Source organism: Thamnophis sirtalis, unplaced genomic scaffold (genome assembly GCF_051295495.1).
Source record: "Thamnophis sirtalis isolate CommonGarterSnake01/CBP01778 unplaced genomic scaffold, rThaSir2_p1.2 scaffold_3, whole genome shotgun sequence".
Classification (NCBI taxonomy): domain Eukaryota; kingdom Metazoa; phylum Chordata; class Lepidosauria; order Squamata; family Natricidae; genus Thamnophis; species Thamnophis sirtalis.
Genome location: NW_028261383.1, coordinates 111,752,605 through 111,780,371, shown reverse-complemented (window position 1 = coordinate 111,780,371; position 27,767 = coordinate 111,752,605). Strand labels below are relative to the sequence as shown.

The window sequence follows — 27,767 nt, the reverse complement described above, 5'->3', positions numbered from 1 at the left end:
TCTCCCTTTATTTATTTATCAGCACAAATAAAAAAACACAAATATAACAAAGGCAACAGTAAAAATATTGGGTTTCTGTCGTGATGGACTCTTGTGACAAGCCGATTGACAGATGATGGAAGCAGTTAGCTTCCTCCCATAATTGGGGCTTACCAGGGGTTGTAAAAATCATATATATATATATATATATATATATACATATATATATATATATATACACATATATATATATATACATATATATATATACATACATATATATATATATATATATATATATATATATATATATATATATATATATATATATATATATATATATATATATATATATATAAATGGCCAGCACCAATCAGCACCAATCTACCAATCATGATACAACCACACAACCAATCATTCCACTTACTGAAACAAAGCTAGCACTCCATACTCCCACCAAGATTTACAGAAAGACGGCAGCTCTGATCACCCTTTAAGCTCAAAACCCAACCTGAAGATGGCGAGTGAGTCCTCGCTGAAACATTGCCAGGACAATCTCTCTCTTTCTCCCCCCCCCTCGCTCTCTGTGTATGTGTGTGTGTGTGTGTGTGTGTGTGTGTACTGTCAGGCCTGTAGGTATGTTCCTTTTAGGATCTTTGGCCTGCCACACTTTCTATTATTTCACTATGCTGTTTCATTAGTGTAGTAATTGGGAGGGGGGAATAGAAAGGAGTAGAATTGTGGAATGTATTGTTGTCATTCCTTTCTAGAAGCCAAAGTCATCTTTTGTCTCCGCACCTCTACACCTCACCGGAACCAGCTGGGTGGAGAGGCTGAAGAAGATTGGACCATGTGATGTATTTATGGATGTGGGGATAAGATCATAAACTTTCAACTGGGTGGAATCCCAGGAAGTTTTCAGAATTGGGATTTTCCACAGATGTGTCAACATGTCTGACTTATTAAATTGGAACTTTAAGGATAGCTCTGCCTTGGACTCTGATTTAATTCTGCATGATATTTGGAACGCTCACACACACACACACACACACACACACACACATTTGTAGAGTTTTACAGGTGTAGGTATGCATATATGCATAAAACATATATATATATATGTTTTTGTAGTATATATAAATATATAACATATTAACATAATTTGTTAGTAACATAATTTGATATGATGAGTATAAACTATGATTTATAATGAAAGTGGTTATTTTCACCCCACGTTAAGCCAATAGTAAATAAGGCCCATTATGACTTGCTGCAATGTGTGAAGCCTCCCCCAGGTTCAATACAAATTAAATAAGGTTTAAGAGTTGATTCCATCACGCATTGATACATGTAATGCTCAGTTACAAGTAATTGGGACTGGAATTACTGTCGCTGAGCAAAGCATCTTGAAATGTGATGTCACAGGACCACATTGTTTACCAATAGCAGTCCCAGCACTCCCAGTTTCCATTGTAATCCCAGAACTGCATGACTGGTTTAGCAAGGACCTCACCTGACAGTGATGTAGGAAGAGGTGAGAGTCTCAGACAAGCAGGTGGGCACCATGAACAGATGTCACGATCTGCAGAGTGGCAGGTACAAAAAAGCCTTGGGAGTGATTTGCAACCTCCTGTAGCTTTCCCATTGTCTTTGCTTGTGGGAAGCTGGCAGGGAAGGTCACAAATGGCAACTCAATGATCAATATATGCTGCAACAGTCATAAATACAATCCAGCTGCCAAGCAACCTGATCATGATCACATTGTTGTGACCCGCCAGTGGCCAGAATCAGACAGTGAGGAGGTTGGGGAGGAGCATGGGCCAGTCCTGGAGGCTGAGAAAGTCTTGGACAAAGGCTTTGCGTTGGAGGCAGAGATGGGGCCGAGGCCATCTGGCAGTGATCAGGTGCCTACAGAGCTAGACAGCAGTGAGGCAGGGGAACAGTAGAGATTGTTCCCAGTGTGCGCATGCACAGAGCTGCCAGAAGAAAAAACAACAACTCAGAAATCAAGGTAGACTTGGGAATAAAGTCACAGGTGGAGGATGATTGGTCCCTCCCATAGGAAATAGAAGAGGAGCAAAAGGGGAGTGGGTTTTTGCAGGAAACAATTTGTTCGGTTGGTCGTTAGATTCGTTTCAGGAGTGTGAAGATCTGTCCGTGAATCTCAGAGACACTGTGCCCAGTCTTTCCTTGCATAGCATCTCACTTGGAAAATATTTACATGGCAGCTTTCCAAGATAGATAAGGTCTGCAGTCATGAATATTCCTTTGTTTGCCAGGCCTTGCTGAATGTGAGTGAGAGGAACTCACATTCATTTAATAAAAGGGATTTTGTTGGGACCAGAAATCTACTTCGTGCTTTTTGGGGAAGCCTAGGTCAGAACATACAGTATATATATGCCCAATAGGAGGGTGGAACAAATATTGCACAATCTGTTTCCAGTCACCTGAAATACCATACTCCTCCTGTAGAGGAGATAGTGGAGTATAAAAAACATATGTAAAATCTCCCAAAGATTTTATTTGTTGCATTTGTAAATTCCTGAATTGGAAAGATACAATAATTCAAACATTTGGCAATTTGCAATCCAGTGCTTTTCTTAATCACTGTGGCCATGTTTGCATATCGCTGCAGCAATTGGGAAGAAATAGAAAAATAACAGCAATGCAGACAGGCAAACTTGTGTTTGGAGAAAGAATCCAGTATGTGGAAGGAAGGATGAAGCAAATATTCCTGCCAATGGAAAAATGGACTGATCAGGTCTGCAAAATCACAGTATGCCAAAATAAAATAGCTTTGCTGAAGTTCCAATGAATCAAATAATTTGATTCAGCCCTCCTAACAGACATTTAGAGATTGCTCCGATTCAAAGCCAATCTTAGAATTTGGCACAATCCTTATGAAAAGTGCTGTTGTTTTACTGGTAAGGCCTGTATGCCCCAGGTAAAATGTTAAGCAGTGCAGCCTAATTTCCCTTGAACAAGCTAAATCAATTATATTCCAGATATTATCAGTGATACACTAGATAAGAAAAATAAGTTGTCTGGATTACATAATTGGATGTTACTCATCTCCTTCTTTCCCAACTTCTAAATTTTATTCAACCCACAATTTCTTTATTAGGTGGCTTCAGTCAAAATTCTATCTTGCTATGAGAAAGAACATTTTTTTGCAGTAAATGATGTGATGGATTATCATAATCACAGAACATATTACATATTCCTACCTTATGTGCCTCATATCCTAGTGTGCGGCTTTGAAATTAGAGGTTGCCATGCTAGTTTAAGAGTATTTATCTGGAGATTGCATCCATTCAATTGCAAGGGTTGGGCTTTAGCAGGTACCTGCCCACTTTATTTTACAACTAGCTAGGCTTCCCATACCACATTGAACACAGGAGCTGTTGAATGCAGATGATGCATCGCTGGAAATTTCTGTAAGGTTTGTAATGGGCGTTGGGCACGGATTAGGCCATAGACTGTGAATGGCTGGCAAAGCAGGGCTTGCTTCTCCTTTTTGTCTCGTTGTTGGGTAGAGAATGCTATTTTTTTTCCTGTACATTGGTTTATTTAGATCAGTTCAGATGTGTTGACCTTTTGACTTCTCTAACTCTCAAGCAGTAGAATCCTGAAGTCTAATGTATCTAGTGGGCATCACTGGGGAAAAAGCTTTCTAGAACAAAACAGTAGCTATAAGAAGAGAGTTTGTGTCATTTCTAGAAAAACAATTCATGTAATTGATACTTGACCAAAAATGCTTTGTTTGGGATATATAACACAACTTCTACCTCAGTAACAGAGTTTAGAAATTATTTCTTTGAAAACTCAGTTCCACATTTATAACATAGAATGAATTGTGATTCAAGGTTAAGGTTTGAGAGATTAATATTTCAATTATTAGTTAGAGTCAGACACGACTGGATAGGAAAAGCTTTACTTTATTTTTTTAATATATAATTGTGTATATGATTTTACTTCTTACTCTCCTTACATAGAACTTAAAGTACTTCTACTGTTGTGTTTCTTATGAATTTACATTAAAATTTATTCCTGAATTTGGAGATGATAAAATCAATCTGTAACAAGCCAAGAAAATGTAGTTGGATTAGTTGTTCAGCTAATTAAAAACCAACAGTCTTATAGCTTTAAACTTATATTTAACGGAAACATGTCTTTTTGAATTAACTCAATTGTCTGGTTCTCACAATATACTGAACTATTAAACAAGCGATACTGGTTGGGCTGGCACAATATATTGAATGACGTACTACATCATACTTCAGCCTAATGTATTATGCAAATTCTATGAGTAATGTTTCTTGGTTGACTAAAATGCCATCTATTTTGCTATAAAATACTGAGAACAGTCACATCTAGACTCTAATGATATTTTTAAAGACTTAATCTATAATTGGCATGTCCTCCAAGAAACAAATCTAGGTCACACTGGTTTTGTGGTGTAGGCATTCTTTTATCAGAGTCACAAACCATATGTCTATGGCAATCTGCTTCTCCAAAGGACTACCTAAGTGAGCCAGTATGTTTTGGTGATTAGGGTAAGACTAGGACTTGGGAGAACCAGGCTCAAGTCTACTCAGCTATTAAACCTGACTTGCTGACTTTGATTCATCACTGAGTCTCAGCCTCGCTTATTTCATAGATAAGTTGTGATGATGAAATTAAGGAAGATTCTTCTATCAATGTTTTTCCTGGAAGAAAAGCCTAGTATGACTCTAGTAAATAAACTCAACAACCTGTAATCAGTTATTCAATAGTATCAGGAAAAGCCAGCCACATATATAAGAAATATGATTCATATTTCTTATGATTCGTATAGTAACTTCAATCATGAAGGAGATAGCAGAATCACTACAGCTGGCTTACAGCTCTATAACTAGAAATGTTTTGAGAGAACACAGGAATGATAATTTCCATCTTCCTACTCAATATTTAAGTCCTATCTCTAAAGATCGAAAAAATGCAAAAGAGATGGGAGTGTTATACTTCTGTACATGTAAATGCAAGCACTTAAATGTTCTTGTGAGAAAGCAATTATTTTGCCTCTCCTCTTTATTTTTCTGTCATAGTTTCCACAGCAATATAGCTGTTTGCTTGGTTCATCTTTGTTCTACAAACCAAACCCTGAAGGTATTGACTTGTTAAACACTGAAGGAGAAAAGGCCCAAAGGGGAGAATGATTCCATCAGGTTTCAAGCAGAAAAAAAAGGATTATAAATTATTTCACAAGCCTATTATTGGCTGGCTTTAGAACAGCCTGAGATAGTATATAAAGATCCAACTCCCATATACAGATCATTCCCAACTAAATCATCAATGCAGAAAATCAATTTAAAATACTGAGGTTAGAAAGCTCAATGGTAAGGATTCAAAGTCATGTCACGTTTTTCCTTCCGCCAACTAAACTCTTTTTTCCCCAGAGACTACTATAACATTTATTTCTGAGCAGTGTGTGAGAAATTACATGTACTGGGGATGGGTTCAGGATATTTAAGAGTTGGTCTTTCAGTTTATAAATGTACCCATCCTGTAGCTGTCTTTAAAGTTGCAACCAATACTTCTTAAATAGCAGTGCAGGTTCTGAAATTCGTTTTCTTGGGACTTGGCTTTTTACCTTTGAAGTGTTTGTGTGTATTATTTTTGTGCGTGTCATACTGAGATTTTGACTGAAACAGATATTCTTTATAGCTTGTTTGGTTTTACTGTATACTGCTTGGTACACTGTACTACAAATGCATTATTATTATTTTGCTGTTCAGGTCTGTATTTTTACACTGATTTAAATCCATCAAATATATTTCACATTACACACTATAATACCTATATAGTTTCCTAAGAATGGTCTTTCTCTCTTCCAAAAGCTTCAGCCATTCTGAAGTTCTTCCCCACTTCCTCGTAAAATTGACTCAAAAATAACCTACCTTTTTGTGCCTGCAACAATTCTTGCAGCCTTTCAGTTCAGTTGCTTACCTCTCCCCTCTCAATCCAGATTCAGATGCCCAGCAATCAAAGAGTTTACCTGTGGGTGGGTTGTAAAAGGTCAGTTCAGATTTCAAAGGCTTAGATAGATATGTAAGTATTTAAAAACCTGTAGGGGCGGCTGCCTGAGCTGTTCCCAGTTTTAGCACCTTATCTCTAACACTTGCATCCCAAGCTTGGATCTGAAAACCATTGTCAGAGAGCTTTGCAAACCAGTCTGCTCCTGCAGGTATCCTGGTTGAAGGCAACTGCAAGACAGCAAAAAACATTTTGCACAGGTTAGTGTTAAAAAGGTTTGTTTAGGGTTCCCTGTTCCTTCAAGGAGCTGGTTCTTTTTCTTTGCTTTGTAAAAATTTGAATCCTGTGAATGTTGTTACAAGCTTATGGCTTCTTTAAAAATTATTCCATGCTGAGATAATTAATAAAATTTAGTTACGGGTGTTTCTAGTTGGCCTGCATGTGGTTTGGGATTGTAGGAGGTAAAGTTTAAATGTTTGCCTTCTCCTCCTTCATCAGGAGGAGGATCAGAGTGATAAACTTAGAAAGACTTCTCCTTGGAGGCATTTAGTATATTTATTCCAGTATTGGATTTTGGGCTGAAATCTGGTGGGAAATTCCGTCTCTTCTTTATTGTAAATTAGCTTGGAGTTATTACATTTCTGTAGTTCAGCGTTTTTCAACCTTGGCAACTTTGAAGAGGGACAGAAGTCAGTTCCCAGTATCCTCCAGTCATTCATTATGCTTGCCAAGAAAGAGAAACACTGCTTTAGCCCAGTGTTTGAGACTGCTGAGACCTTGAAAGTTTGAATATTATAGGAAATGTATTGAATATTGATACCCATTCTAAAAATAAGGTAGGCTTTAAGCAATGTGCTGTATTATATGCTGTGTATTTCATTGCTGAACAGTAAGTATGAATGAAATCAGACTATTTGTAATCTAATCTATACATATTTAGCACGACAATAGACAAGCTCATTGTAAAATTATTTTTGCAGTCCTTTAATGTCACCTTCAGAGTCTGGTGCTGCATTTGCAATGATAGGCTAATGAGGGTACTTATTCCCTGAATTGTTTTCAGGAATTGGTAGAACCTGTGTTGAGTGTTTCTCTTGTGGCCACTTTCCAAGGGAGAGCTACATTATAGCAGGTTCAGTAAATATTATGCTATATCCTGTGGTCTATCAACTACCATGAGGATCTTGGTGATTTCATGTGGGCACTTAGACAATATAAATCTTAAAGGAATGAACTCCTTTCTATTTGCTGAGTTCTCCCATTAATTGATGCAGCATGTGGACAACCTACCTGTGCCTAAGGTGACCTGTTTGATTCCAGACATTAGGATCATCTAGACTTTCTGATTCTGAGAAAGAACTTTCTGCAAGTGCTGTATAGGCTCTAGCATAGTTGCATGCAGATCAAACTTGTTAACCAGGATGCTTATCGCATTATCTCCATTTGCAAGACATTAAGACTCATCTCATCCAACAGCAATGTTTTGGTTTGAAGATCAGTCTTCTCTCATTCATACTTTTTTTTTCTTCCATCCCCCAACTGCTTCTGGGGAAAAGAAGGAAGAAAATAAAATAAAGGAAGGAAGGAAGAACACTCAGGGCCTTTTGGTATTTGTTTATGGGTTGAATCTCAGTCAGTGGTCAGTTGTACGACAGCCAGACTTTAGTTAAGGAGGGAAAAATTGGCTCAGCATTTACTCATTAATGAAGAACTCATTTAGATAGTCTGGGAAGTTGCCCTCCTTCAAAGGCTTTTTACCTTCCACTCTTAATCCAAGAAGGTTTGATTGTTGTCCCCCCAGGGGACAGCATCTGAGTTTTCAATTCTTCTTGGAATAGCAAGTGGGGAGGGGAAATTTCTGAAAAGAATGTACCAGTTGAGAGAGGATTGCTAGATCTGGACAAGGTAAGGTTGTGCGTGTTAAAGGTTAAATCAGACCCCCTTCAAAGTATAGTTAGAGGTCTTGCTTAGAATTCAAGGATTTGTTCTATTGGCTTGAAGGAATACCTAACTAATTTAACTCAAGATAAAAAGGGAAAAGGGAAAGGGCTACAGCTGTGCCTCAAAGTTTTGCAAGAGAAGATATTCTGATGAATGCTACATATTTTGCCAAATGCAGAACTACCAATAAAAATTTCAATAGTCCAGCTGAATTGCTGTACTATGATGGAAGATCATCTTCTAGATTTGTAGCCTGTATTTCCTTGAGGAGCATAAAGTGGCATATCCTGCAATCTTATATCCTGTTTTTCCTCCTACAACAGCCTTGGAGTTTGGTTGGGCTTGGAAGGACTAGGAGTATTTGGTACAAAGTTCCTTAGTAGGTATCTTTGGTGGTACTTTGATCTACCACCTGCAAATCAAACTGCTCTAAACAAAAAGCTGAAGTATTGTTAAGATTACCCCAGTCCAAGAAAGGAGTGTTATGGGAAACCTTGCATGTTTTGTTTTGTTTTGTTTGTTTGTTTGTTTGTTTATTTATTATTTATTTATATTTATCAAGCATGTATAAGATAACAGATATAAGTATAAACATGATTATGGATACAGGAAATGGATACGAATAAGGGAAACAATAGGACAGGGACAGTAGGCATGTTGGTGTGCTAATGCACACCCCTTACAGACCTCTTAGGAATGTGGTGACATTCAACAGTAGACAGTTTAAGGTTAAAGTTATGGGGATTTGGGGATGAAACCAAAGAGTCAGATAGTGCGTTCCAGACATTGACCATTCTGTTGTTTGTTATTTATTATTATATAATATATATTATTTATTATATCATAAATAATTATATTATTATATTATTTATTATATAATTATCTATCTATAATTGTTATTGTTGCTGTTAATTCTCTACTTGCTATAAAGTCTATAAATTGCAAAGGATTGCTTTTTATTCTTTTGAATAGTTATGTATTACTTGTGAGAAAACGGCATATTCTTTTCCATCACGGGACCTTTATTAGACTGTGATTTGATTATAATACTTGTTAAAATGATTGTATTTGACTCTGATCACATTTGTCCATTATCCCAAAATTTTCTTTGGGGAATGGCAGCCCTCCTTTCTCTTGCACACAAGAAGGATGCCAATAGGAAATGCTAGGCTAACAATACCTGTAAAGAGAGAATGCTGTTCAGTTGTGGGAGGGCCAAGCTTAGCACTGCAGAAATTTGGAACCAGATTCAAGAAGTGATGGCCATTGGGTCAGTCACTGTTTCTCAGCCTAACTTGCCTGCTTCATAGGATGGTTAGGAAGAAAATGGGGTAAAGAGGTAATCACCACAGGTAAAGGAATGTTTAAAATGAAATAGATAAGACAACCTATTCCAACACAAGGACAGTGCAGAAAGTAATCCCTCATAGCATCATTTGATTTCAAATTACCATAAATAGGGTAACATCATATTCAAATGGGCACACAGCTATTTTTCCAGAATTAGGTTTATAACAGAATGACAGATTTGGAAGGGAACTTGGAAGTCTTCTAGTCTGACCTTCTAGTCCAAGCCCTTCCTCAAGCAGGAGACCCTATACCGTTTCAGACAAGTGGCTGCCGGTCTCTTCTTAAAAACTTCAAGTGATGGAGCATCCACAACTTCCGAAGGCAATTTGTTCCACTGGTTAATCGTTCTCACTGTTCAATTCCTCCTTAGTTCTAGGTTGCTTCTCTCCTTGATTAGTTTCCATCCATTGCTTCTTGTCTTCCCTTCTGGTCCTTTGGAAAATAGGTCTTCTTTGTGTCAGCCCTGAAATATTGAAACACTGCTAGCTTGTCATCCCTAGTCCTTCTTTTCACTAGACTAGACAATTCCTGCAACTGTTCTTTTTATGTTTTAGCCTCCAGACCCCCAACCATCTTTGTTGCTCTTTTCTGCTCTTTTTCAGAGTCTCAACATCTTTTTTATAGTATGATGATTTATGATGTGTGTAGTGCCAGCAATATGCATGGTGGTATAAGAAGATGTGCTTCTGCCTCGGGAAGCACATCATGCAGTATTCGATACAGGGAAAACCACAAAGAATATGTAGGAGAACGTGGCGTGTTATTCAGCAATATAAGATTGTTGACAATTTCACCCAAAAGGCTTAGATATGTGCTATTTAACTAAGGCATAAAAAAAACTATCAAGCTTAGAATAATCATGCAAACTTTAACAAAAAGTCAGATCCACATTTGATGCATAGAAAATGAATAATACTTTATTAGATATTCCATGCTTACTTTTAACAGTAATCTCTGCTGTTGAAATCTTCTAAGCTATTTCAGTGAGGATTGTTTAAATTCAAAGCAGCAGCCATTCCAGCATTAAACTGGTAGAGCAGGACTGATGTTGCCTGCTGTTCTTTGTAGAATCTTTAGTAGGTCAAAAGGTACCACCATCTATCATCAGGTGTTTATTTACATTATTGTAACTCATACTAAATGTGAAACGCTGGTAGAAGTGAGTAATTTAAGTTGGCAAGGAAGCACTGCTTTCTTTCTTTCACAATTCTACCTTCAATTTTATTTAAAACCTTTTCATTCCCCCATGATGTACATGTGAATATGTTGTTGCCTGTCCTAGTTGTACTTGTTAAGTGATACCAACCTGAACATATAATCTTAGTAACATTATTAACTCCAACTTTACATACAGCAAAATTTGATCAACGGCTTTTTGAATATAAATTTGTAAATATATATTTTTTAAATCTTTAAGATGAACATAAAGCCTTTCCTGCTTTTGTCTGTCTGCTGTAAGGAATAACTGTGATTCCAGAGGACATTTTCTAGGATGTGCTCACATAAGGGGCTAATCCAAACTGCAATTTAATGAATTAACCCTGAATCATAAAGTAGCCATCTATATCTTAGCCTAAGGTGTTCTATGTACCAGGTATTATATAACCTGCAAATGCTGGTACAACTCTTACATTATCATTTCAGTGTTCAGATAATGTTATCTTCCTCTTGCAATCTTGTTTTTTCCTGCCATTATTAATGTTTAGTCTTATTGTAAAAGGGAAAAAATAGAATCCTTTCCTTGTCTTTTGATTTGCTAGCTATTGTCCTAGGAACACTCTTGGTTGCAAGGGGGAAACTGATTTCTCTGTGCCATTGTAGAGAACATAAAAGAAGAAAGGAATATGCAAATCGGGGCTATTCATTTCATCTGATTGCTGATAGCTGAATTACCATGGAAAAATGGCTTGAGGGCCTGACTCTCTGACCCAGTTAAAATCAGCAGTTTTGTAAAAGGGAGGGCTTTTTAAAAAAGTCTCCCCATTGTAAAAAGCATTCTTCCTTCCATGACAATTAGCAGTTTGGATGTTGTAATAACTCCTCCTCAGTGATGCTACTCCCTGTTCATAACTATCACTTCCCCCCTCCCCCAAGGAAAAACACTTTTGACAGGGGCTGAGGCAAGAAAAGCTCTTTTACAAACACACCCACTTGAAAGTCAAGGGAGTCATCTCGCCAGAGGATCCTCAGAGTTTTTCAGTAGGACTTGCAAGGAATTCCCACAGGTTTCCTCCTTGCTGTGGGGAAGTGCTGAAGCAAAAAGAACCAATCTGGAGGGCGTCAGGTTGGGGAAGGCAACATAACTTCTGAAAGGTGAGACTGCTGCTCTGGCCAAAAGGAAGGAAAGGCTCTGAAAGGGCCTAACATTTTCTTCTTTGCTGTAAGTCCTGTTGTGAGAAGCAGAGAAGGTGATCTGCATGAGAAGTTTGCATGCATGTACTAACTAAGGTCTAATTCTGTGTTTCCTTCAATTGCAGGTGCACGGAGCCTCTTTCTGTTTAGCATGACTGTTACATATACAGCTCGGGTGGCCAATGCCCGCTTTGGGGGCTTCTACAAGCTGCTGAGCCTATGGCGTGGGAGCATCTATAAGCTGCTGTACAAGGAGTTCCTGGTCTTCTCGGTTTCCTATTTGGGACTAAGCCTTACTTATCGGTAAATCAGGGTATCAGTTGGCATCCTTTCCCTCCTGTTTTTTCAGAACAGCCCAAGAACTTTGGGCTGTCATTAATATTCCACCTGCACGCTCAGGTTTTATGAAATTCCTTTTCTAATTTGAAGAATTACTACAGGTGGTCCGCACCTTACGATTAAAATTGAGTCCAAAATTTAAGTTGCTAAGTGAGACATTTGTTAAGTGAGTTTTGCCCTATTTTACGACTTTTCTTGTCATGGTTGTTAAGTGGATCATTGCAGCCTTTTAAGTTAGTAACCTGGTTGTTAAGTGTCAAGTGAATCTGGCTGCCCCATTGAGTTTGCTTGTCCGAAGGTCACAAAAGGGGATCACAGGACCCCGGAACTCTGCAACAGTCATAAATATGAACCACTTGTCAAGCGTCCAAATGTAAATCAGGTGACCATAAGGGATGCTGCAGTGGTTGTAAGTATTAAAAACAGCCCTAAGTCACCTTTTTCAGTTCTGTTGTAACTTCAAACAGTCACTAAATGAACTGTTGTAAGTCGAGGACCATCTTTACCATACTAAATTTCCAAGGACATTGTTCATTCTGGAAAGTGTATTTTGGCACGAGAATGTATACCAGTGTTTCTCAACCTTGGCCTACCTGAAGATGCTCTGCTGGCTGGGGGATTCTGGAAGTTGAAGTCCACGTATCTTCAGGTAGGCTAAGGTTGAGAAACACTGATGTATACTGTTAAAATAATTATAACTCTGCTGTACAACCTTGGCTCAGTTCCTGGCCTAGTTGTAACATAAAATAAGTGATGAGGCTACATGTAAACAAGGTCTTGCCCCTTTTCAACAACAGTGTAATTAACCTGGTTCATGAAATTACTTGTGTCAGTTATAGCCTATTTAAGCAAAAGAGATTTCACTTTCTCCTGTTTGAGACACTGGGTGGATATGTCTATATTTCTCTTCCTGGCTGATCTGTGTTGAGGTTGAAACGTGAATAAGCCAAATGTAGATAATTAAGAAACGAGTGAAGGCAGCCTCTCATGACATCTTACGGTGGATGCATGGTTCCTTCAATTATACCAATTTTCAATCCAAGCCTATGGAAGCCAGCCACTGCCAAATTATATATATTTTTTTAAAATCTTTCTTCTTTCTATTTCTAGGTTTGTCTTAAAAGAAGATCAGAAACGAATTTTCGAAAAGGTGGTCATTTATTGCAACAAGTATGCCAATCTCATCCCTATCTCCTTTGTTTTGGGTGAGATGCTTGATTTCCCAACCTCCCCCTCTTGCTATTTCCATTCCAATCCTTTCCCTACTCCTCATCTGCCCTCAGGGATAATAGGCAAAATCCAATGATTTTTTTTTTTACATATCAATTTCCCCAACTCTCTTGTTTTCAATGTTGCAACGTGGAATACAAACAAAATGCAGTGGCTAAAAAAACTGAATTAAAAACACTTCACAGAATTTTGTTATAACACATTTGTTATAATTAGTTATTTACATGTTTGCATGGCTGAGTTTTGGCTTTCAGAACCTGTTTTGGGTTTTATAATAAAATAATCCCCCCCTCACAATGAGATTTGCATTGTAAAAGTCATACTGTAATGTAATTTGGGAAGAAAGTCAGAATATAGTTTTAATAAATGAATAAATAACTTTCTCTCTCTTGGATTCACTCAGGCTTCTATGTAACGCTGGTAGTAAACCGGTGGTGGAGCCAGTACACCAGCATGCCAAAGCCAGATCGCTTGATGTGTGCCATCTCTGGAAACGTCCATGGTGTAGATGAGAAGGGACGGCTTTATCGACGGACACTCATGCGCTATTGCAGTCTGTCAGCAGTCTTGATCTTGCGCTCAGTCAGCATTGCTGTGTTCAAGCGCTTTCCCACCATGGACCATGTGGTGGAAGCAGGTAAGTGTAGCACTAGAGGCCCATCTTCTTGTTGGATTACGTGGGAACATTCTAAAAAAAATGTAGGAAGTCAAAGTAAGCACCATTTTAGGACATCCTTTAATTTGGAAGGTGCTGTCTGTAAATGCTCTTGTAATGCATTGTTTTCAGCTTTACCCAGTCTGGTCCCATCCAGATATATTGGTCTACATGGCCATTAACCATAATCGGTAGAGCAATGGAGACAATAATATTATAGGCCAACACATTCTGAATACCTTAGGCCAGTGTTTCTCAACCTTGGCAACTTGAAGATGTCCGGACTTCAACTCCCAGAATTCCCCAGCCAGCGAATGCTGGCTGGGGAATTCTGGGAGTTGAAGTCCGGACATCTTCAAGTTGCCAAGGTTGAGAAACACTGCCTTAGGCTATGGGAGTCTGCATGAGAATGTGCCATTGCGTCTCCTAATGAATTCCACCAATTGCTTGAGTGGCATTGTATATATAAATAACCTGTTTCTTTGCATCTTCTTCAAGGATTCATGACTCGTGAGGAACGCAAGAAATTTGAAAATCTCAACACTTCCTACAATCGATACTGGGTCCCCTGCATTTGGTTTACCAACTTAGCTGCACAGGCACGTAAAGAAGGCCGCATACGTGACAACTGTGCTTTCAAGTTGCTCATGGAGGTGAGGTTGGGAATCCTAGCATTCGAATTATGAACTTAAACTAGTTTAATAGTCATTTTCACTTCCCAGAAACTTCTAGTTTCTGGTGTTCCAACATTTCTAAGCACTTTCTCAGCCATCCATAATGCTTAGAATTCTTTTATGACAGTAGAGACCTGGCATTTTAGAAAAATCGTATAAGTTCCTTTCAAGATGGCCAGCAGCAAGAAATTGTTGGAATTGTAGGCCAAAAACATTTAGGGAGCATCAGGCTCTGTCTGCTTCGGTTCTATAGATTTAGTGTTGCAAAACAGGGTGATGAGACCTTTTCTTTGAGATGCATTAATATCCATCATTGAGCCATCATCACTACCTCTCATCCTAGCCATCATTTGTTTGTCTCAGATGGGAAGAGTGATACCCAAAGTAAAATATAAAGGTTCCCGTGGGACAAATATTCGATTTTGTATCCAGTTCCAATTAGTTTTTTTTAATTAACCAAAAGCTAGGAAAGTTATTTACTGTAAATGCCAAGGCTATATAATTTTAGTACTTGGGAAAACTATAGAGTGGATTATAAAAAGGTAATTATGTAAGAACCTTGAAAACAAAGTGCTAATCAGCAGAAATTATGGATTTGTTAAAGTTACTCCTGTAAGATTTAATCTTATTACAGCTTTTTTATTGGATTGTGATAGTGTTATGGGTATAATTCATTTATATCCATATAAATATCCAAATAAGCATTTGATTAAGGACTCAAAGCTAGGCCCTCTTTTGACCCCTCCTTCCAGCCTAGCTTGCAATTTCCCAACATCTATAATGTAACTATCATGAGACAACTGAACAGTAGCTTAACACTACTTTCCAGAGCTAGGTGATGCAATTACTGAAGTGCCAAATGTCCAAGTTGGAAGATGCTATATATGGCCAATTTTTATCAGAAGTCACTGAGAAGTCCAGGAGAATCAGCAGAATCACATTTCTCTGCCTCAATCCAGAAAAAGTCACTTTAACTTATTGATTTGAGTAAAGCTATTCATATAGCTGAAGGCATTGTGGAAAGCGGTATGTAGTTGTAGAAAGTTCTCACGCCTCACACAAGCAGTGATGATTGAATTCTCCCTCCAGGAACTGAATCATTTTCGTGGCAACTGCAGCATGCTTTACCACTATGACTGGATCAGTGTACCATTAGTATACACTCAGGTAAGCCGTCAGACTCTGAGAACACAAATGTTATTTCACTGGTGAATGTTTAAGCACATCCTATTGTTGGCTTTTCTGGTTTTGTATCCCTTTTCTCTTGTTTAGACAGATTAAAGGATTATGACCAGATTTAAGAGAAAACTGGTGATGGGAAGGTTTATCACCTCTTACATCGAACAATTCTGGTTTGTGGCTTTCTTGACTATCACACATCTGTACCCTATGCAATAAATTATTTGTCCAGGTTTCAGAGAGCAGTTGGAAAGAACATTCTTATAAATGCCAGGGGTTGCATTTTTACGAGAAAATCAGTAGATGGCAGAAAAATAATTAAGCTTATCTTCTACTCCCTCTTTCCTAATGCTCTCATGATATATTGGGACCAGGATGTTAAGAATTCCCAATATATATGGTCATTGATTGGGAATTCTGGGAGTTGTAGTCTATATCTGGGAAAACAGCATCAGACTTTCTTCAGCAATGTATACTATCAAAGCTTACTATCAGATTAATGAACAACAGAGATGGAACCTCTATAGAATTCCGTTCCACACAAATATATTTTGTACACATCATTGAGGTTTAAGTGACTGACAGCTATACCAAATAGTAGTTTGTGAATGATTCTGTATCATTCTGAAGGGAAGTATTAAGTGGCATCCCCAGAACTCTTGTCATCAGCTCAGTTCTATTCAAAAACATAATCTGAAGAGTAGAATGGGAAGGATGCTTATAAATTTTGCAAATGACACCAAGCTAAAACAATTGGCTAATATCTTAGAGTACAAAAATCATCTGTACCCTATGCAATAAAAATCACAAAAATGACCTCAACAGGGTGATGTACAACTGTGTTAACTAGGGTAATGAAAACTCTATCATGGACATAAGATGGGGGGAAACTCAAATTGACAGCAGTGCACAAAAGAAGAATTTAGCTATAAGAGTATCCCAATGTTTGATCATGACCAGGTAACTTTTATGTAGCAGCTAAAAAAACATTCTGCTATGCCCAAATCATAGGAAATAACAGTTCACAGGTACCCTGTGCTGCTTAGACTGCATTTGGAGTTCTGTGTTAAGAGCTGATACTGTACTTTAAAAGGGATATGGATAAGCTGGAGCATATTCATAGGAAAGTTACCTGGACGATAAAATGTCTAGAAAGCAAGTCCCATGAACAACAGTTATTGGAGCCAGGAATAGTGAACTTGTAAAAGAGAAGCTCAAGGGGAGCTTGAGAGAGGAGAATTAAGGAAATCCTGGTTGGAACAGAGGAATGAATGAATGGGGAGAATGTTTGGGGGAGAACTTCTTAGTTGCAATAGAGGGATGAATGAATGACCTGCAAGGACCCTTTTAACACATACAATACATCCTATGCTGATATTATTATTGTTTAATATATTATTATCTGTTTATGTTTGCATCAATGTTAAATCACAGCTACTGGTTCTTTAGCTTTGTTGGCTTTCATATGCATTGAGGTTTCCCCCAAAATCTAGGATCTTGTAACATATTGTGTAATATACACATGGATCCAAGCAGTGGTTTTTTTTTTTCAATTGACTAATGGAAATGTTGTCAACACACATATTCTCTAAGTCAGTGTTTTTCAACCTTTTTTGTGCAAAGGCACACTTTTTTCATGAAAAAAATCACGAGGCACACCACCATTAGAAAATGTTAAAAAAAATTAACTCTGTGCCTATATTGACTATATATAAAGTGTTTTTCCCACGGCACACCTTACACTATGTCACGGCACACTAGTGTGCCGCGGCACAGTGGTTGAAAAACACTGCTCTAAGTGCTGTCCAAGATATGCTATCCACCTGGGACCATCAAAGTTGGTTTCAATTTTTAATTTTCAGATCTTGTTTCTTTGTGATCTTCTCCAATTCTTTTTCTTTATTCTACTATCCCCTGATATTGCCTCATCATTTATCCACATATTCTTTTCTTCTTTTCAACGATAGTTATATCTGGTGTGTTATGAGCAGAGATTCTGTATTTGGAAATCCCACAATATTTTAACCTGCTCATTTTTACTACATTTTCAACTCTATGTTCCCACCAATTTTTCATTATTGGTACATGATAATTTTCATAGAAGCTCCATGAATCATTTTCATGAATGTGTTATGTTGTGTTTATAATCAATTTGTGTAATCTTGTATGAGCTGAGTGTATGATCCACTGTTTCTCCTTCTTTGTACAACCTGCACTTTGAATCATTTTGACAATTTTTCAATTCTGACTTTGATTTTATTAGTTCAAATAGCTTATTCTTGGGTAACCAAAATCATTACCATTATTTCAAGCATAATTAGTATATTGCTGTTATTTTAAATATTGAACGTTTTAAGTTCAGTCTTTTTTGAATTGTGGGTTATTGAAACAATGATTGCATATGTAATGTAGTATATTATTTTATTTTATATGATGTAACTGTCTTAGTATTCTTTTGCCTTGAAAGTTAGTGTACAAAGTCTAAAACCAGCAAGCCACTAAAGCCACCGCTAAAATTGGCCATAGAGCAGAGTTGGTACATTTAGAACACTTTAAAATCCTCGTACTTTAAGATGTGAAACAACAAGCATGCCATGAATTCTATGGATAATATATACTCTGTCAGATTATTTGGGTGCATAATAACTCCAACAGAGCAGAGGTTCCCCTAGGGCTGAGAATTCTCTCTCTGATATGTTTATCAGGACAGTTAATTTTGGTCTGCCTACTGGTTAATTGCACCCAGAAACCTAACATCTTATCTACAGAGTTACAATGTGTCCTTTATAACCTAGTAATCCAGGATATTTAGCTTACTCTAGAATAACCGTACTTTAACTGTTTATTTGCAATTCCTGCCTTAAAAAATGTACTCAGGGTGATATAAAAGCAATTAAAGAGTCATGGTGGCACAGTGGTTAGAGTGCAGTACTGCAGGCTACTTCTGCTGACTGCTGGCTGCCTGAAATTTGGCAGTTCAAATCACACCAAGCTCAAGGTTGACTCAATCTTCCATCCTTCCGAGATGGGTAAAGTGAGGACCCAGCTTGTTGGAGGCAATATGCTGACTCTGTAAACCGCTTAGAGAGGGTTGTAGAGCTCTGTAAAGTGGTATATGTTTAATGTTTAATAAATTTATATGCCACTTTACAGAGCTCTAAGTGCTATTGCTATATTAATGATACTTAAATTAGTTATCAGTGCCTTTCTGCATACATTATTGGTGAATAACAAGTGGGAAAAAAACTTTTACTGTTCTATTTTTCAGTGTTACATGAGATATAGACCTAATTTCCACTGGTAACTAAATAGGAAATGGTAAATTATCTTAGGGTTTTTAAATTATCATGGAATTAAATAATATGAAAATTAGAATCATCATAATTTTTTCTATTAACATTGACCTAAAAAGAGACTGAAAATATGTTCTGTTTCTTAGTAGTTCTAATTCTCTGAATGAAAGATGATTAAGCAAGGATTAAGCTGTACTCTAAATTGCATCCTAAGTAATTGTTGTAATAAAAAAAACCCTTTAATCTGAGCAAAGAAGCTCTCCACCTTTTCTCTTTGCTCTGATAGGTGGTTACCATAGCTGTATACAGCTTCTTCTTTTCTTGTCTAATTGGAAGGCAATTCCTCGATCCAGCCCAAGGTTATGAAGGACATGACCTAGACCTGTGGATTCCTGTTTTCACCCTGCTTCAGTTTTTCTTCTACTTTGGATGGCTCAAGGTAGGGCAGAATGGAGCTGGTTAATTTGCAGTGGTTGCTGGAGCATTTCCTACATCACTTTCCTCAAGCAGATCTTGTGTCAAATGGGAGTTCTTGTTGAAGGAGATTCTCAATCATCCAGGTCATAGTTGTCCCAAAGGTGCTTTTTCCTAAAGGCAATTGGACTTTCTTGGGGTTTTTTTGGGGGGGAAACATTTTGTTTCTTATCCAAGAAGCTTCTTCAATTCTTGGATGAGAAGTGAAAGGGAAAGAAAGAAAGAAAGTCCAGTTGCCTTTTGGAAAAAGCTCCTCTGGGACAAAAGGTTGCATTATCTCCAACTACTGTGACTGCCAACCTTTCACTATTAATTACTGTCTTGAGAGCAGTGGTGGGTTGCTGCCGGTTCGGCCAGGATCGGGTAAACCAATAGTAGCAGTGGCAGGAGGCTCCGCCCACCCACCCAGATGCTTCTGCGTGCTCCCGAACCAATAGTAAAAAAGTTAGCATCCCACCTCTGATTGAGAGCCAATATGACTAATGGTAATCTTAGGACTGAATGACTGGAATCCCTTAGCTTGGAAAGCTGCCGTAAAGAATTGCTCGGGGCTAGGCCAGGGAATCCGATTCGGGGTGGAGGAAAAAGAGATTTAGCTTCCTTCCTCCATCTATTTGTATACTTGGCAGAAGATTGGGAGGCTCTGAACAAGGTTAGAAACAGAGACTGTCAAAGGGGCAATCTTTCCTCATTGTGGATCTTTGCAGGTGGCTGAGCAACTCATCAACCCTTTTGGAGAGGACGATGATGACTTTGAAACCAATTTATTGATTGACAGGAACTTTCAGGTAACCCCCAACTTCTCCTCTTCTGCTAAGGATTGGCAGTGTCCAGTGAAGATAAATTTTCCCATGATCCAATAGTTGTAAACCCGTCCCCTGCGATACAGCTGAGATTCTCATCCCTCCCTACCCCAATACATAGATATCCTACATACATATTGACAAACAGACAGGCAAACACCAGTACTGTCTGCCTGCAAAAGGAATTCTTCATGTTCGGTTTTCTTCCGAAGGTCTCCATGATGGCTGTGGATGAAATGTATGGGGATCTGCCTCTCCTGGAGAAGGATAGATATTGGGATGCCTCAAACCCACGAGCCCCCTATACGGCAGCTACAGTTTTTCTGCTGCAGCAGCCCTCATTCCAAGGCTCCACTTTTGATGTGAGGTAAGGATTTCTTTATTCTTGGTGCAGCGTGCAAAAATTAGTAAGAATAATAACTGATTAACTGATAAAGGGACAAGGGGGATCACAAGGGAATGAACCTTTGGGGGTTTTCTTATTTGGGACTAGCTGTTAATCCAGCGTTGCCTGGGTAATTATTTATAGGCACGAAATATCCGGACCAAATGTAATTTCTAATGTTGGATTTCCCCCCTTAATAGAGGGAGCCCCCTTGTGGAGTTCTGTGAAGCTGTTACCATGGCAACTCCACTGCACTGTACAGTAGAAGCCAGTACAGCAGTACGGCACGACAGGATGTAACACACACCTCAAGGGGTGTTAGGGGTATCTTACCCCCACAGTATTTTTCTTCAGGGAGTAAATCATCTGCGTACCAAGTTTGTTTGAAATTGCTTGAGGTGTTCCAGAGTTATGCTGGAACACAAACACAAACACACACAGCCATTTGTATATACACACACACACAATCTTTTCCAAGTGTGAAGCTCCCCATTGGTGAGACTGTAATTGTACAAGCATGATAACAGTGCATTTCCCACTTGAGGGAAGCCCTGTTACTTTCTAGTAATGGAAGTATCTATGGATAGTGCAAAATGGTGGAGCAAATTTCTTCAACCACTTGTCCTCATTTTCCAGACTAGCCAAAGAGGATATGCAGTTCCAGCCTCTGGAGGAGATTGCCGAGGACCTTGAACAGAGCCACCATGTGCCTGCCCACCTCTTTAACCGACTGCTGTCTACAGCTCCTACCTCAGGCGGTTTTGGGCGCCGTCTCTCTCTCCTGAAGCGCAAGAACAGCTGTGTTTCAGAGCCATCAACCACCTACAGCTGCCTTTGTCAGGACATGCAGACCATTGACTGCACATGTACCCCACATGGCAATCAGCAGATGCGCAGTAACAGCATTCCTTTCATCCCTGAAGGGGCAGGAGACTCTGGCCATGATACCAGCAGCCCAGGAAAGGAAGCCCACAGCCTTCTTCCTGAGTCTCACATTGTTGAGCTGGGTGAACTTCCTCAGAGTGCTTCGGTCCAGGAGAATGTTACAGCTGCCCCCCAAGATCCAGAGCCCCTTGTGGATACATCAGTTAATACAAATGTTTTGTCCTGGCCTCTGCTAGAACATGACTCTTCAGACACTTCCTTTCCTCACAACCCAAAGGACGTGCCCAGCAAGGGGGTCAGCTATCCCCCATGGCTGCAGAGCCCCATTGAAGAGGAAAATATGGTATGAGCCAGTTATTGGGTATCCACAGGTGAGATTGAGTTACTCCCTGGGACATCTTGTTATGGTGAACTTATTGGAAGAAGGCTCTGAAAGGAGGACCAGCAGAACTTAACACACCATTATAAAAAACACCTTTGTAGCAGGGACTCGGGGGAATTTTAAGAGATGTTGTGCACTCTTAATTTCATTAGCAAATACTCTGTTCCTACCAAAGAACATGCTAGTTTTAAACCTTGCTTTTTACTTAACAGACTACATACGAACATAGCGTAGATACGAGTATCGTACTGCTTGCAGTGTTGAAATGTTTTTTTTCTCATCAAGATAAACTAAGGAAAAAGCCAAGAGGTGTACATGAATTGTATAGCACCTTTTTCTTTCGCAACCCTAGAGAGCCAAGTGATTTAAAGTGTGTGCGTTTATGTTCTATTAAATGTTTGTTTGTAAAACATTGAGACTTTTGAATACTTTAAATCTTACAGTAGTTCTTTGCACCTTTAATGAAGTAGTAACTTGATTCTGCCAAAAGTTTGTTGTTTTTAAATGTTATTCTGGCCTCTGGAAAACGCAGGAAGAATGGCAGGGATGTAGCGTTTGCATGGTTCATGCCAGAGGCACTTTCATTACTTTAGCATCAGGTAATATAACCTGCATAATTAGCAGGGTCTCTACTAGCCTTTAGAAGGTTTACATAAAACTTACTGAAGGAGGCAGGGAAAACTAGACTTTAAAGGGTCTCATTATAAACCTCTAGTACAGTGGCCCAGGGACTCGGTTCCGTGGAGAAAGGTTTTTCCACGGACTGGATGGGTATGTGGTTTTGTATCCTGCCTGCATCCCGTGAATGGGGCGTCACTTGTTTGTGCAGCCCAGTTGCTGCTCTAATAGTCCTGGGGCAATACAATTGTCAACAGAGGCCTTATTCACAAGTATAAGAATACTCATCACGCTTAGGTGCTTTTTTCTATTTTCACAGATTTAGCATTGTTTCTTGAAGAGATAAATGTTGAATTAAATACACAGTTTGATCATGCCTAATAGCAAATAAAATAAAAACTGATTTTAAGAACCCATGAATTTTGAAACTATATCCTCATACTAGAGTATGTCATTTATATCCAAATCAGCTATAGCAGCGGTCCCCAACCTTTTCGACTCCGCAGACAAGCATTGGCAATGGGGAGAGAGGATGGTTTCGTGTGAGCTTGTCCACCGCTTGTGCAGCCTGGTTCCCAACAGGCTGTGGACCTGTGGTGGGATTCAACTGGTGTAACAACTGGCTTGTTGAGAGAGTGCACAGTGAGTTTGCAACTTACCTTCTACTACAGCCCCGGTGCAAAACATCTGAGGTGCGGCAATCTGCTCTGTTGTGCCTATCAGTTGGGCTTCAGAAAAGGGAATATAGGTGAGTAGAGTGCAGGGGTGGGTGGGCCCAGCTGAAAGTTAGAGCGAACTGGTTCGCTCCCAGCTGAGTGTCGGAGCTGTTCACCCAAACCAGTAGAATTCCACCCCTGCCTGTGCCAGTCTGTGGACCAGCAGTTGGGGTTCCTGAGCTATGGCATATGAACACTGAACCTGAACACTTTTAATAATAGAGCATTGTGGTGATTAATTTCATTTAAGAAAATCTACGCAAATAGGGATAGCCTAATTTAGCACAAACCTAAAAATGGAAAAACGGACTTCATTTGTATTGGTGCAAACAACAGCAAAAACACACTGATTTGCTATGCGTGGTTGTGCAGCACGCTTAATGTGCGATGTGTGTGCATTCGCAGTACTATAAAAATGCTTCTGCACATGCCAAAAGAAGTCCAAAACAAGATGGCCCTGCCAGGAGAGCCAGTTAGGGGGCGTGGTAGTCCTGGGTTGCTGCCAGTTCCAACAGCCCAGGCCGCCAAACCACTACCACTTTAGCTGAACCAGTCTAAACCAGTAGGAACCCACCACTGGATATCATTCAGTAACCTTGCCGAAACCAACCAGGAAAGCATACTGGAACCTTGTATATAGGACTGTTAGTTTCATGATAGAAAAGAAAGAAATGAAAGCACTATATTAATCTTACGCCATGTACTATACCTCTAGCCACTTTGTATTAACTACTGCTAAGCAAAACATTTCAAATTTGATATATCACTGGAAATATTTGAATGGCATGGCTGAAAGAGCTGCAATGTTCTAGAGAAGATAGAATTATTCAGGACAGTTTGCTTTAAAGCAGACAGACGTCTTCATTTAAATTCTGTTTGAAAGGCAGAAAGAATTCTCATTTTCCTTATTACGTCAATAATTTACTATATTGAAACATTTTTACATAATTTCAGAAAACCTCTCAAAATATTCAGTACTCTATCATAGGGGTCCTCAAACCCCAGGTAGCGGCCCACTAGTGGCACTTGAGCTATTTGGAACCAGTGGTGGGTGAGTGCCCATCCTCAGTTGTGCAAGCAATGGGTGTGCATGTTCACTGCTCATGCAAATGGAGCTGTGTGTGAGCTTGCCCATCATTCACTCTGAACTGTCCCTCTCTGGCGCTGGGCGGCAAAGCTGGAAAGTTTGGATAACTCTGCTCTATCCAACATTTAAGTCAAATATTCTGCAGTAGGCAGTACTACTGTATTTGATTTTATGGCAATTATCCTTATCAAGAGAATTAATATTCTCTTAACTAAGCGTTAATGTTAACAGAAGGGTTTTCCTAACACTGGATGCCTTAAAAATAATTCATAAAGTTCTTTAAGGGATTTTTCTGGGTGCTTCTCAGTTGAAAATACTATGCTCAGAACAAAAAATTACTAGTGACTATGTGGCAATAATAATGGTTGTGTAAATGGCAATAAAAAGAAAAAAAAGGATCCTATCCTGGAAGGTATTTGATGTTAATACATGATCTTAGATCCTAAAATTCAGATTCCCCTACCCCAAAGATGCCCTTTGCAGACCAAAGGAATATATACCATTTGTTTATTTTACATAGGAAGACAAATGTTTAATTTTAAAATAATGCCTAAGGCATGATAGCACTTAGCACTAGTACTTAGACTCAGGGGTGGGTTGCTCCCAGTTCGGTACACACAAAACTTTTGCTCTGCGCACATGTGCATTTGCACAAAAATAGGTCTGTGCATGCAGAAAATGTTAAAAAAAAGAAATAAAATTACATTTGGGCAATTACAATTGTTCTGCATATGTGCAGAATCGAAAATCAAGATGGCGGCGTCATAGCAGAACCGGTTCGGGGGCATGGCAGGCGTGAGTCGCTGCCAGTTCCAGTGATCCAGGCCACCAACCCACTACCAGTTCAGCCAAACCGGTAGGAACCCACCTCTGCTTAGACTTATATGCCACTTCACAGTCCTCTCTAAGTTGTTTACAATCAGCATACTGCCCCCAACAATCTGGGTCCTCATTTTACCGACCTTGGAAGGATGGAAGGCTGAGTCAATCTTGAGCCTGGTGAGATTTGAACTACCAAATTGCAGGCAGCCAGCAGTCAGCAGAAGTAACCTGCAGTACTGCACTGTAACCACCATGCCACCGATATAAGAAGTTAGCCTTTGGAATGTCAGCACTACTAGAGGAATAATATGACAAAGAACATATTACAGCCTTTATTTGTAATGAAAAGATTCTACAGACATATTCTCCCCCCCGCATTCCCGCATCACTGCATGCCAGGTTTCCAATAGAAAAATAAAGAGGCAGAGACCTGCCTACATGAACAAATCGCTTTACAAAATGTATAATTTACAGCAGTAAACCTATATTTACTAAAAAAAAATAAAAACAAAGTTTGAAGAACAGATTTTAAAAGGAAACAGCTTCTTACAACTTCCAGGATGGAAGGGTGACCCATAATTAGACAAGGCATACTAACAGAATAAAACAAGAGTATTTTTTTGTTAAGAAAAAGCACCAGACTCTAAATATTGCTGTGAAAACAATATAGTTATAGGAATTCACTCAAATGGTTCATGGGCAGGACTGCAAGCTTTCCCTTTTCTTTAATTTTGTACCTAGGTAGTATTTATAGAGGTTCAACTTGTGTTTTTTCTGCACTAATCCCTTCTTGGAAGGTAACCATTAAGCAAAGCTATGTCTGATGAGCTTTAGGTGCTGCCGCAATGGAAGGGGAAGCAGTTACTAGTTGTCATAGGACTCAAGCCTTAATCAAAAGTCCACATTCAGAGCTATCACCTCACCCTTGTACATTCACTTCTCAAGATGGGCTTGTATTCTCATTGTAACAAAAGAGAGCCAATCTATCAGAAAATTAAAATATCCTCCCTGCAGCATGAAATAAGCTTTTAACATGGCACACTTAAAAGGCTATAGAAATGCCACGCGTCGTGTAAAATGCAAGAGGAGTGATGACCAAGTAGTAGTGAAGAGCACTTGTCTTGGGGACTTGTTTTACAACAGCTCCCAGCAGTGTGTAGTGAAAGAACAGTCAGGTAAGTTTAGGTTTGCTGGGGAAAAGCCAATCTTTGGCTGCCCCATGCCACAATCATCTGGTTTTAGAGGCAAAAGCTCAGTGAAGGAGGACTTTTGAGCAGCAGGAAATTACTTTCAGCAATACGGACGGAGGCTGGAATTCCCAAACAAACACCACTGCACAGAGTAAGAGCTCAAACTGAACCCTCCCTTTTGGCTAAACTCAAAGCACACATGCACTAAACAGTTTTTCCAGATCACAATCCGTAAGACGACTCCTCTGTATCAAAGCAACAAGGGCTGAGTTCGGTTCAGGTGACCCCGACGAGTATTGGTGGCCAATCTTTGCTGGGCCAAGAAGGACTGGACTGTTGGAGGATTGGACGATCGCTTTTCTGTAGCTCGTTGGTGCAGTGTTAGACCCTGTAACAGGGGAAAAGAATTGACTTGAACTGTCAGGCACCTGGATAACAATTGTCTAATATCCCTTTGAATTGAAGAAAATGTTAATTACATTAAATAGCCCAGGTATTTAATAATATTCAGTGCTGCTGAAAGCTAGACCTGAATCAGCATATAACTATGTCTAAACCCCTTACACTGCAGAAGGGCTGATTAAATGTTAGGTGTTCTCATGGCATCTATGTTAAATAGCAATAGTGATAATACTTAGATTTAAATACCGCTTCACAGTGCTTTGCAGTTCTCTCTAAGCAGTTTACAGAGTCAGCAGATTGCCCCCCAGCAATCTGGATCCTCATTTTACACCAAGAAAAACAAACTTATTTTCACATAAACTCAAACCCCCAATATGGACTATCATAGAAGTTCCCTGTGATTTTAAGATTTGTCTCTCAGAATTGCCTGTTGCTTGCAACTAAACACTGTCATTTTTGCTCCCTTTCTCCCCCCCCCCTCGCCCTGCTACAAATATACCATAGAATTTGCATTATTAGAAATGTCAAGAGGTTAGGAGAACTCTTGATCTTACTAAATGTATCGTTCTCTTTCAAGTAAATAATGTCCTGTATGCCTCCCCTCACCCCCAAGCGTCAAAAGGATCTGTTCTTTTACATTTTTCATCAAGAGCAAACTCTGGATTGGCCAGAAAATCACTAAAAATTCTGGGATAGTAAACTGGGTATCAATGAAAACATGAGCTTCCATCTATAGTTAGGATAAACTGCTTCTATACAGTGACTGTTTTGTGTCTGTTGCTGCTAGTAGATACCATTCAGGCTCTTGCTGTTTCTCAAACCCAGGTCAAACTCACCATATTATACCAGGCAGTGATGATGAGTTTTTCTTCTTGCTCCTGCTGAGATTTTGTCTTCTCAAAATCAGACTAATCGAATGAGAGAGAGAGAGAATAGAATACAATCCCTTCCATACCAAAGAATGTCAGGGCAGCTGGGAACATATATAGATAAGCT

At 39.1% G+C, this 27,767-nt stretch overlaps 2 protein-coding genes across 3 annotated transcripts in view; one reads left to right on the top strand and one right to left on the bottom strand.

Annotated features, from left to right (window-relative positions):
- Positions 1-3,377: 3,377 nt before the first annotated feature.
- BEST2 (bestrophin 2) lies at positions 3,378-22,784 on the top strand. The gene is made up of 10 exons (XM_087709697.1): positions 3,378-3,421; positions 11,763-11,940; positions 13,087-13,181; positions 13,610-13,843; positions 14,360-14,514; positions 15,625-15,702; positions 19,294-19,446; positions 20,189-20,269; positions 20,497-20,651; positions 21,306-22,784. Exons 2-10 carry the CDS (start codon positions 11,789-11,791, stop codon positions 21,901-21,903), a joined length of 1,701 nt encoding a protein of 566 aa, XP_087565823.1. The 5' UTR covers positions 3,378-3,421; positions 11,763-11,788; the 3' UTR covers positions 21,904-22,784.
- Positions 22,785-25,483: 2,699 nt separating this feature from the next.
- HOOK2 (hook microtubule tethering protein 2) overlaps positions 25,484-27,767 on the bottom strand; it is a 28,452-nt gene continuing 26,168 nt past the window's right edge. For both annotated transcript variants that reach the window (XM_087709695.1, XM_087709696.1), the window contains exons 21-22: positions 27,608-27,679; positions 25,484-26,757 (exon numbers count right to left, since the gene is read on the bottom strand). In XM_087709695.1, coding sequence (XP_087565821.1) covers positions 26,620-26,757; positions 27,608-27,679 — 210 coding nt within the window. In that variant the 3' untranslated portion in view covers positions 25,484-26,619. The remainder of the gene's footprint in view (positions 26,758-27,607; positions 27,680-27,767) is intronic.